The sequence below is a fragment of the Nicotiana tabacum genome, chromosome 3, assembly GCF_000715075.1.
Source record: "Nicotiana tabacum cultivar K326 chromosome 3, ASM71507v2, whole genome shotgun sequence".
Classification (NCBI taxonomy): Eukaryota; Viridiplantae; Streptophyta; class Magnoliopsida; order Solanales; family Solanaceae; genus Nicotiana; species Nicotiana tabacum.
In genome coordinates, this window is record NC_134082.1 from 77,718,329 (window position 1) to 77,731,269 (window position 12,941).

General features: G+C 34.9%; 1 protein-coding gene across 1 annotated transcript; it reads right to left on the minus strand.

Annotated features, from left to right (window-relative positions):
* Positions 1–5,559: 5,559 nt before the first annotated feature.
* LOC142176482 (uncharacterized) lies at positions 5,560–8,634 on the minus strand. The gene is made up of 8 exons (XM_075244356.1): positions 8,446–8,634; positions 8,135–8,343; positions 7,668–8,034; positions 7,442–7,508; positions 7,092–7,122; positions 6,473–6,593; positions 5,779–6,316; positions 5,560–5,669 (listed from the first exon to the last, which is right to left on the minus strand). Exons 1-8 carry the CDS (start codon positions 8,632–8,634, stop codon positions 5,560–5,562), a joined length of 1,632 nt encoding a protein of 543 aa, XP_075100457.1.
* Between the last annotated feature and the right edge of the window lie 4,307 nt (positions 8,635–12,941).

Below are 12,941 nucleotides of genomic sequence, written 5' to 3' on the forward strand. Positions count from 1 at the left end.
TTAACAACAGAAGGTGCAAATACATGATACTTTGTCCTTAATATTTACACATCACTCATGAAGTTAAGGACACCATGTCCTTAATAAACAACACTCATGAAGTCAAGGATACTATGTCCTTAATATATACACTACATACATGAAATTAAGGACACAATGTCTCTAACATTACACTGCACATCTAAAGTTAAGGACATGATGTCCTAAAGTTTAACAACAAAAGGTGCAATATATGACACTTTATCCTTAATATTTACACAACACTCATGAAGTTATGGACACCATGTCATTAACATTTACACTGCACATATGAATTTAAGAACAAGATGTCCTAAAGTTTAAAACAGAAGGTGTTAATTTAAGATACTTTGTCCTTAATATTTACACAACACTCATGAAGGTAAGGACATTATGTTTAGCACAGGAGTATATCTGTTCGGGCGGTAAAACTAATTAAAAAGTAAATATATTTTAAGTAGTGACTTAAAAGTAAATATAACTCTAATTAGTGACTAACTGTGCACTTCCCCCAAATATAAACCCCTAAATAGGGGTGTTCATGGTTTGGTTTGGATCGGTTTTTCCCTAAAAAGAAACCAAACTAAATAAGTCGATTTTTCAAATATTAGAACCAAACCTAACCAATTAAGTCGGTTTTTTCTCGATTCGGTTTATGTTGGTTTTTCGATTTTTTCGGTTATTTGTTGGTTTTTTTCTTAAATACAATATATACACTACCAAACACATAATTCGGCGACCACATTTTTAACGTAACACTATCAAATCAATTGTCCTTTGAGAAATCTATTATTTACCAAGATATATTGATGATAATTGAATAAAATAGTGATGAATAATTTAAGGACTCAATTAAAAATATATTATTTTTAACATGAAATAGATTCTTACACTTAACAAAAGAAAACTACCAATCAAACTAGAATGTAAGGGTAAAGAATTGTACTAAAAGTGCAAACGATTAACATTTACTATAAAAATTTTGAAACTTTGTATAAAAGTATACATATATATAGGTGTAATAATGAATTTAAAATAGCTACTCCTATATTCGATTTGGTTCGTTTTTTTTATTAAAACCAAATTTTTTTAATTAAACCAAAACCAAACTAAATTTGATCGGTTTTTAAATTTCAAAACCAAAAAGTATCGGTTATTTTAATCGGTTTGGTTTGATTTGATTTTCGATTTAGTTCGATTTTTCGGATTTTTATGAATACCCCTACCCAAATATAAGGCACAAGGGTCTAGGAAGTTTGCTTGGGCCATGTGAGGTTGGGGTAGGGGAAGGCCCATCTAAACTGTTTCCACTTTAGGAAAATGAGCTCATGATGAATACTAACAAAAGTTCAGAACCCACTTCCCCCTTTTCTATTGTAGGATGCCCTTCGTCTTTGGAACCCCACTCCAAGTCCAACAATTGTCTCATGGACGTATTCGACTAGGGAATTTAATTTGTGTGGTGGCTATCGAACGGTGAATTAGACCTTCCATTTTAAGCAAATTGGGCTGACCTAATGGTGCACCTCTTCATTGTAATAATAGCACGGCTAACCACATTTTAGTCTTGTAATTTCTTGGAGTTGCAAATTTCACAGATGAAAAACTCCATTATAATGATCATAAAGTTTTTTTTGACTAAATTTACTTTATCTCTCCTCGTGATGTGTGTAATTATTGATGAAAAACTTTTTTTAAAAGAAAGTACGGACCATTTATTAGAGCAAGGATAGATTTGAAAAAAAAAAAAAAACTACAATATGTAAAGTTAGTTCCCCCAAGCTACGGGGAACAACTTTTTTAGGTTGATAACTAATTTTGGAAGTGAAACACAAACCATTAAAGGGTCCATTTTCCTGCTAAATACCATGAAATGTCCTTGAGGCATCAAATTACCCTTTTTATCTATGCATTTCTAAGAATTCCTACCAAGCAGAAAAGAACTTCTTAATTTGTTTAAACTTTCATTTACTACCTCTGCACATGAGCATCAAATGCCATGGCAATTTGGGTTAATCTTCAAGGCTCTTCATTCGCGACTTCTTTATATCTATATAGGAATTTTGAAATCTTTATTAGGCTTATGATACCGTTTTATTCAGTACTCTCTGGTTCATAATAAATGACTTTTAAACTTTTTTATTTTGGTCCAAATAAGTATTTTTTATATAATCAAAAACTTTAATTTTTTTAAATTTGTCCTTATTTACATATCACAATGTATCAAGTTAATGATATGTAAATTTTAATTAAGAGTAATTTAGTCAAAATATATATTTTTCATATGAAATGTGTCAAAGGTCAAAATATACCTTATTGTGAATTGGGATATGTAAATAAGACAATAATTAAGCTTCACTTAACCAAATGTAAGAGTTTCCTTGCCTCACACATAATTGAAAATGAATATATAAGGTGAAAAAGAATAGGATCAATCATCATTAACAAGAAGCCTAGACTCCCGAGAAGTTCTATTGTGTGATTCACACAACTAATATAAGTCGTGGACCCTAACTTTTATACTTTTGAGTTTACAAAATTGTAAGATAAAAAAATATCTCATACAACTAGTGTCAGTTATATAATATATAAAATAATTTTTTTCTAAACTCTCGATCCTAGACTCCTACACAGAATATTTATCAAACTTCGACAAAGAATTTTAGTTACGTAATTTTTTTCATTTGATCTCCTCCTTGACAACTAAGTGACACGTTTGCTTACCCTAAAAGTAAAATAAACGAATAAACAAAATATTTACTTATTTTGTTTTATTTTAATAAAATAACCACATCTGACGCCTTGGTGCTTCTATTCATTAAATCCCCTTTTTTTTTTTGGTTGGGGGGGGGTTTGTGAGTGACAATATTGGGGTAAGGAAAGTGAAAGGCAGACGCTGATAACGTGAGAGTGGTGAAGAGGGGAAGGGCATATTAAATACGAGGTACACAAGTCAGATGTTGGCATTGGCCATTGGTTACTTGAAGAGCAAAATGAGGCAAAGAGTGGCCCCTTTTAGTACTCTTGGATTGGACTTTTCTGGAAAGTATTTCCAGTTTTTGCTATTATTCTACTTTCCTTTTTCTGTAACCAAACCCCTCCACCCCCTCTGCCATCGCCCTGACTCACAATAATTCCCCTCCATCTTATTCCCAAAATAACCTCCTGTACTCTCTCATTTACTATTATTATTATTATTATTATTATTATTATTATTATTATTATTATTATTATTATTATTATTATTATTATTATTATTATTATTATTATTATTAAGCACGATTACTATAATACTATCAATGAAAACCATTCTTTGTAAATCATAATTTTATTCATAAAGATATTTGGAATTTTTCTGAAAATGTTCATCATCAAAGGCAAAAAATTGCCCCACTAGTTCATAATTAGTAGCACATAAATCAAGACAGAACATACAGCAGAACGGGTGCAAATCAACATCTTTTAACAAATATATTATTCCACCAGTACTAATGAAGTAAATTACAATGCTTAAAGGATTTTTAGCTCCATTTGACTTTAGATTTTGGCTTTATTTTTACAAAAAAAAAAAAAAACACTAATTGTTTATAAAATATGATTTGGGAGAAAAAAATCCAAAAATTTCCAAGTTCCCAAATCAGTTTTTGGGTGAAATATTTTTTCCACTCACAAAAATTAAACTTTTCTTCAAATAAAATGTATGTCTAAAATACAACTTCAACTTTCAAAAATTCTTTTTCAACACAACTTCAAAAACTCTTTTTTCAAATTTCAATCAAATCTATGTTCAAACGTGTTAGCTGCCATGAATCAGGTTGAGCTTGAGGAAAAAGATATGCAAGAGAAGGCAACACTTAGAGAATGAGAAATCAAATCTGTTATTTAGAAGAACTGATACAATTGTATCTCTGTACATGAGTGTGTTGTGTATTTATAAACCTACAGTATAACTGACTTCTAACACTGTACTAACTAACTTACTCCTAACCACAGTCAATAGTTACATTTCTAACCATAGTTAACTTATCAGCTTGTTTTACTAACTCTAGCCAATACTCCCCCTCAAGCTGATGGTTGATATACATTCTTCACTCCTAGTTTGTTTAGTAAATGATCATGTTGAAACTTCCACAAGCTCTTTGTCAATAAATCTGCTAGCTGATCTTTAGTATGTATGTACTCTGCCTTTAGCAATCCTTGACATATTTTCTCTCTAACAAAATGACAATCAATGTCAATATGTTTGGTCCTTTCATGGAAAATAGGATTAACAGCTATTTGTATAGCAGTCTTGCTGTCACATATCAAACTTATAGGCAGCTGAATTCTAACTCCAAGTTCTTTAAACAGCCCTACCATCTAAGTGACTTCTGCTGCACATGAAGTCATACTTTTGAACACGGTCTCAGCTGAACTTCGGGACATAATTATTTATTTCGTCGACTTCCAAGACACTAATGCATTTCCAAACTTGACCAGGTACCAAATAACTGACCTCTTTGACTCTATACATGATCCCCAATTTGAATCACAGTAGGCAACCAACTTGTCTTTACTTTCTGCAGGCATAAGTAACCCCAAGCCTGGTGCTTCTTTGATATATTCTCACTACTCTAAGAACAGTTTCCATGTGTGACACTTTGGGACAGTGCATATACTAACTTAAGACATGAACAGCAAAGGCAATATCAGGTCTTGTCATGGTGAGATACAGCAGCCTTCCTACAAGTCTATAATAATAACTAGAATTCTTGAGTTCCTGATCACCTTCTTGTTTGCAGTTTTGAATGCATTTGTCATACTCTACAGATGTGAGTTTTTGATTCAACTCTAATGGTGTACCAGAAGGCTTTGCTATACTCAAACCTGCTACAGATATCAATTCCACTGCATACTTTCTTTGACACATAAGGATTCCTTTCTTTGATCTAGCAAATTCAATTCACAGAAAGAATTTCAATTCCCCTAGGTCCTTCATATTGAACTTCTTCTGTAACTCTATTTTGGTGTCACAAAGTAACTTATCATTGTTCCATGTGATCAACAAGTCATCTACATACACAAGGATGATAACTGTTTTACTATTGTTTCCTCTGATGAACAGTGAATAATTATAGTGACTCTGTTTGAATTTTATCTGCAAAAGTACCTCTGTTAACTTTGTATTCCACTACCTTGGTGCTTGTTTAAGACCATATAGGGACTTGTGGAGTTTGCAGACCTTCTTAGTCTCCCTCTATCTAGCAAACCCCTATGGAATATGCATGTACACCTCTTCAACCAATTCACCATTAGGGAATGCATTATGAACATCCATCCAGTAAATTATCTAGTGCTGGGAGGCAGCAAGAGCTACAATGGACCTAACTGTTACCATTTTAGCTACAGGGGAGAAGGTTTCCATGTAGTCCATCCCTTCATTTTGACTATAGAATTTGGCTACAAGCCTGGCCTTATATCTTTCAACCTCTCCTTAGGCCTTGTACTTGATTTTGAAGATCCACCTGCACCCTATTGGTGTTTTTCCAAAAGGCATATCAACTATGATCCAGTTTTGTTTTCCTCTAAGGCTGCAATCTCAAGCTTCATAGTTTCTACCCACTGAGGATTAGTAGCTCTCAGAACATGCTGAATAAGCTGACAACACCTGACTGTATGAGGGAGTAATATGAGTATAACTCACATAAACTGAGATAGGATAAGAACACCTAGTAGAATTGGATTTCACCACATAATCTTGCATCTATAAGGGAGGCTTACTTGGCTTGGAGGATTTTCTAACTTGAGTAGGTATAACATTAGGTAGATTAACTACTACACTAGGAGCTGCAGCATCAACAGCTTCTGCAAAATTAGTGTGAGCCTCATCAGGAGTATCAACATGTGTTGTATTATCATGTATATCACCTACAGGAAGCGCAGACTGGTCTGGAATGTGGTGAGGATTAGCAAGAGGAGAGATAGGAGTCTCCCCCTCAGATGTAGCACCAACTTCATATGGAGAAACATCAGCATCAGGGGATGAATCAGTGGTAGGTAATCTAGGATCTGCACTGATTGGTGAAATCAGATCCATTATAGGAAAAATAGTACTACCAGAAGATAACATATTCTTAAAAGGGAAAATGTCTTCCTGAAACACAACATTTCTGTTAACAAATAGGGACTTAGAGTTCAATTCATATAGAACATAACCCTTTTGAGATGAAGAATAGCCCAGGAAGACAACAAGAATGGCTCTTGGTGAAAACTTGTAAACAATTCCGGGATATGCTGCATAACATACACAATCAAAGACCTTTAAGTGTTGCAGAGAAGGAGGATGCAAGTAAAGCAACTCAAATTGTGATTTTACCCAAGTGTTCTAGATGGCAGCTTGTTGATGAGGTAGACTGCATTGGTGACACATTCACCCCAAAACCTTAGATGAACAACAACATGAAACCTGAGAGACCTGAACCATGTCTAAGATGGTTCTGTGTTTCCTCTCAATAATTCCATTTTGTTGAGGAGTGTAAACACATGTACTCTGATGAAAGATGCCAAGACTGGAGAGCAACTGTTCGAACTCATTACTGAAAAATTCAATACCATTATCAGTTCTTAAAACATTTATGGAAGCTGAAAACATGTTCTTTATTTGAGTTAGAAAGTCTCTTATTACAACTATAACTTCTGACTTGAAGTTAAGTAGAAAATCCAAGTGTATCTGGTATAGTCATCAACTATTGTGATAGAATACCTCTTACCACTATGAGAGGGAACTCTATATGGCCCTCAGATATCATAATGAACTAGGTCAAATGCAGATTGAGATACTGATGTACTTAGAGAAAATGGCAATCTAGACTGTTTAGCAACTAGGCATACATGACAGTGATGAGTTCCTGTCTTTAAGGTACTAAGAGCATCTAACTTCCTTATTACATCAATAGGAGCATGTCTTAATCTCCCATTCCATACTACTTCAGAATCAAGTAAGTTGGTTGTGTGAGCACACTTATTTTCTAGTGTTGCTACAGAATATTGTGATGATCCTCCTTGAAGTATGTACAAACCATGATCCTCCTTACCAATCCCCTTCACCTAACAAATGAAGAGATCCTGCAAAATGCAAAAGTCAGGGAAGAATGCAACCACGCATTGGAGTTCTTTGGTCAGTTGAGACACTGAGAGTAAGTTGTATCTAAAGTCTGGAATATATAGTACATAGAGATATTGTTATTTCTAAGTACTGAGGAGGTTCCTTTATGTGATATAAAGACTATATTCCCATAAGGTAATTGACTAGTGCACCTCTCTAAACTGGGGATTGCTTAACAAGAGGTAAGAGCATCAAGTTGTGATGTTATATAATTTGAGGCTCCTGTGTTTATAATCCAATTATGCTTGAGATAATTGGACATTAGAGTAATTAGAGTACCTATAGCAGCTAACTTGGTGGATGATTCTGGACCCTCTCCATCCCCTTTGGACAGCATCTGAAGAATCTGTTGGTACTATTCTTTGGTAAAGAAAGGAACTGCAGGAGTGTTGATAGGAGTTGTTGTGTAAATTGAGGCATGTAAGCTTGCTGGACTTGCTGCAAGCCTGTTTGAGTTTCATAGGAAGCTTGCTGATTGCTTACTTCTACAACATTTACTACTCACACTTTTTGCATAGGCTCCAGAACTCTGCCTCTTTTTCTTTCCTTTGAAGTTTGATGGATAGCCATGGAGTTTGAAGCAGTTCTCCATTGTGTGTCCCTTATAGTGACAATATTCATACTGAACCTGATTCTTTCTAAACTTGAAGTTTCCACCTACATTTGTTGGGTTCTTAATACTATAGAATACAACTTCTTCTATGCTTTCAACAATGTGACTAGTCTGAGTGAAATTAGCCAGACTTCTTTGGCTCCCTTGATCAATCAATAGAGAGTAGGCTTTGTTAATACTAGGAATTGGAGACATCATCATAGTCTGGCTCCTTGACTGTGAGTAGGACTCATTCAATCCCTTCAGAAACTGTAGTATCCTGTGATATTCAAAGTGTTAGGAATATTTTTTTTGATTCAAGACATGGACAACCAGGACAGGGAATTAATGCATCAAATTCATCCCAAAGATCTCTTAACTTGGAGAAGTATTCAGCAATAGACATGGTACCTTGAGTGAGGTTAGTCTCTCTATGAAGATACAGAACCCTAGATCCATTTATCTTATCGAATCTCTCCTTTAAGTCCTCCCAAACCTTATGAGCATTAGAGGCATATACTACACTACTAAGTAAAGATGTCTTTACTGCATTCATTATCCATGAGAGGACTACAACATTCACTTTCTCCTATTGATCAGGTTCAAATTTAGACTTAGGAAATCGGCCATTTACAAAACCTAACTTGCTCTTCCCTAACAGACCAATCCTCATAGACATACTTCATATCACATAGTTATTTGAACTAGTTAGTTGAAGAGAAATCAGAGTTCTACCAGGAGTGTCTGTTAGTTGAAGGAAGAGTGGATGATTGTGGTCAATTAATGGAAATACAGTTGTGCCGGCGGCAGGATTGACATTACCAGAGGTTGTAGTTGCTGGAAATGAAATTTCACCTAACATTTCTTCTCCAATTTCCATTTTCAGCTGCTTCTCAAGAGTAAACTCTAGCCTTTCAGCTACACGCTATCATAACTAGGGATTATGGTTCATTTTACACTCCTTCTTACTTGAGCTTTTATTAAAAATGTGTACAAAATAGTTCCAAAGGCTTACATGTTGTACTTGTTTGCAGGGTTTGGTCAAAAAGGTGACAACTAGTCAATACCAGCTCAAAAAGGAGTAAAACATGCACAAGTACCAAGAACAAGTCCAAGCATAGTGCAACAAGTCCACTGTGGCCGCATTACATTTGGTGCGGTACGCAATGAAGAGATTCAGAGAGTGAAAATTTTGGAAAATCAAGCATTGCATCCGCAAAGCATTTTGTGCGGACCGCAATGGCCTTATCGCGGCCGCACTCGATATTGTGCAGTCCGCATAGCAGGAGTTCAGAGAGGTGGGACTTTGGAGAATCAATGCCAATGCGGTCCATAGTCCTTTTTGTACGGACCGCAATAGAAGCCACCGCGGCCGCGGTGCATTTTGTGCGGCCCGCGGTGGCCAAGTTCAGAGAGTAGAGTTGAAAGGAAAGAAGCCTCACTGCGTCTGCAATCGATTTTGTGCGGACCGCACTACCCCCACAGGGGTATTTTTGTCCAGAAAATTTGGCCTAGTATAAATAGTTTCTTTTCCCATTTTTAGGTCACCAGTTGTATTCTGACGTTGAGCTGCACTCGTGAACAGGGTTTCTTAACCATTTTGAGTAATTTTAGAGTAGTTTTATCATTGAATCTTCAAGTATTAGCTTGTAATTAAATCTTATGGGTTTTTCTTCATCTATTTCTTTGTTTTCTTCTATTATCATGAGTAGCTAAACCCACTAGTTAGGGTTGTGGCTCAACCCTAGTGTGAGTATTTGATGGGTCTTGAGTTTTAAGGCTTGAATGTCTATGGGTGTTTGATATTTGGACTAATTTGTGGTTTCCATGTTTAATTAGTGGTTGCAAACACTAATTGTGCCTATTTGACTTGGGTTCTTCTTGAGAAAGAGGACTTGAGTCTAAAAAAATTAGCCCAATAAGGAATTGGGGTGTATTCAAGAGATTGATAGCCCCAATTAAAGGGTTAAACCTAGAGATAGTAATACCCTATTTGAACCTAAATTTCTTGCACAAATTATCATACCCAATTGATATTGAGAAAGTCAATTAGGGAAAAATCGCTCAAACTACCGAGAGGTATAGAGTGAGAAGTTTAGTGCATTGGTTATATCGTAATCCCCAACATGACAACCTTGCCTTAGACTCGAGAACCCGTCAAGTATCCACCTAGGAGAAAGTCACTTCCCTAGTGCCCTTCTTAACTGTTTAGACAACCTTTCAAGTATCTTACTCTTAGCTTAATTTAGCATCTTATTAGCATAATATTAGTAGTAATCAAAAGATCAACTATGGTTAGAAGTGCAATTAAGAGCAATTATGCATCTCTAGTTTAGATAGGAATCCAATTCCCATTTCTAGCTCCCTGTGGAAATCAATCCCGACCCTCTCGGGTAAAAGCTGCTTCGACCACTCTCTCTACTTTGTAGTAGTACAGGGTTGGCCCTGATCACGCTAAAATTGGACAATTTACCATAGAGTTGTGAAATTGAAGTAACGAGAGTAAGGACTAGCTTGAGAACTGCCTTCGATCTTCTCCGGTGGCTCTGATATCATGTTAGCTGCCATGGATCTAAAGGTTGAACTTGAGGAAGAAGACATGCAAGAGAAGGCAACACTTAAAGAATGAGAAATTAAATATGTTATTCAAAAGAACTGATACAACCGTATCTCTATACACGAGTGTGTTGTGTATTTGTAAACCTACAGTATAACTGACTTCTAACACTCTACTAACTAACTTACTCCTAACCACAATCTATAGTTACATTTCTAACCATAATTAACTTATCAGCTTATTTTACTAACTCCAATCAACAAAACGCTAGCTTAGGAACTTAGTTGATTGACTATTTGAATTTTCACCTTAATCGTGAGGATTTCATTCTCCGCTTTGTAATTTCCTCCACATTTTCTTCCCCTACCCTTATGCAGGGGCGGAGGCACAAGCCAAGTTAATTATGCGTTCGGTTGAACTTAGTAACTTTTGCTTAAACAGTGTATTTGATGTTTAAAATTCATTAAATATATAAAAATATAAAGTTTAAACTCAGTCACTAACACTTCAAATCGTCGTTCTAAAATGAGAACCCATAAGGTTGAAATCCCTCTCAGATCTAATGTAATAATAATAAAAAAAACAGAAACCAATACTTAATTTAGTTATAAACTGAATGACCTCAAACCTCTTGACTTAGGACCCGTTTGGTCATAGATTTTGCCAAAATAAATTTGGGTTATTTGGCAAACACACGTTTGGCCATAGATTTAGCCTATATTTTGGCAAATTCCCAAATCCCAAAACCAGCTCAATAGCTAGTTTTGGGTCAAATTATTTAAGGACCCGTTTGGCCATAGATTTTGCCAAAATAAATTTGAGTTTTATTTGGCAAACACATGTTTGGCCATAGATTTTACCCATATTTTGGCAAAATTCCAAATCCCAAAACCAGCTCAATAGATGGTTTTGGGCCAAAATCTTTACAAACACTAATAATATACATATTTTTCCAAAATAAATTTGGGAAATATGTTTTGAAAATATATGTCCAAACACATTTTCATCTTCAAATCAAACTTTACCTAAATCAGATTTTTCAAAATAAATTTGGTAAAACGCTAGCCTACAAACACTAATAATATATATGTTTTTCCAAAATAAATTTGGTAAATATGTTTTGAAAACGTATGTCCAAACATATTTTCATCTTCAAACCAAACTTTACCCAAATCAGATTTTTCAAAACAAATTTAGAAATCTATAGACAAACGCTAGCTTACACTCGGTAACCATAATGAAACTTCAGGAAATTTTATTTTGTCTCATACAATTGACACTAATTGTATGAGACAATTTTTTTATCTCACAATTTTGTGGATCCAGATTTCTGTGGACCCAGAAGTATAAGATTGAGGTTCACAAATTTATGAGATAAAAAGAAGCCTCATATAACTAGTATAAATTGGACGAGACACAAAATAAAACTTCTCATAAACTTCATTTGTTACATTTCGCATCCCAAAAGGTAAAAACAAGGTAAAAACAAAAGCGCTGAATGCAAGCAGTAAATGTTTAAATGGTTTGTCTGACGTGAGAGTACAAATGACAGCGAAATGATAACTAAGTACAGCTAATAAAAGTAATTAAGTCTTCCTTCTAATCTTGGTACTGTCCATTTCCATTAATGGGTAAAATACACATACATATACAATAATACAAAAGTATATAGTACAAGTTTACTAGAGAGATCTACTAGAGAGAGAAAGAGAGAGAGAATATCACAGATGGAGGAATGCTGTTCGAGTGGTTAAGAATGGTTCTTTCTTTTTTCTACTTAACTTACAGCTAGCCAATAAGAAAATATATCAGATAGATATTGAGATCAGTAAAAGTCACTGGCACACACTTTTCATTTCATTAAAGAGTGTAAAGAGAGTGATTAAACGAAGAGCCCTAAAGGGGACAACACTTGAAAACTGGAGCATATATATTTACAGAAAACAGAAAAAGTGAGTTTAATAAACAAAAGGAGAGCAAAAGTATTTATGAATGACAAAACAAGAGGGAAAAAGTGGTGTTCTTCACCAGTCATTGGGAATAAGAGATACTCCACTATATGGTTGGCTAGTCGGTAGACAGAAAAATGAAAAAGGATGAGCGGGGTGGGTACATTAGCGGAGACCGAATTTTCGCTAAAAGGATTAAAAAAAGAAAAAAGTTGAAAAGGGAATAGAACTAATGACCTAACAAAGGCTTTGAGACCCCTTAACTACTAAGCTACGCTTTTGGGCTATGTCAAGGAGATTCAAAACATAATATATAGTGATAAAAAACAGATTTTACCTTATATATTCAGTGTAATTTTTCTGCGAAAGGGATTCAAGTAAACACCGTTTCATCCCCTAAATCTGCCCCGGGTGGGTGGAGTTTAAGTTTTATAGCATATATATCAACAGTGCTGCAAAATATTTTTTGTAATATCAGATCACCTAATATATAATTACAATCAAACATCCTTAAAAATCAGAGTAACAAGATGAGCAATAAAAATGCTCTTGGTACAGCATATTGAATAGTAAAATCTCGGAGTGGGTGGGCTTGGAATTATGGTTGTGGTTGGCTACTTTCGTGTAGAGGTTCTAAGTCGGGCCTAGTCTATGCTGTATTGTTAAAATAGCATGGTATAA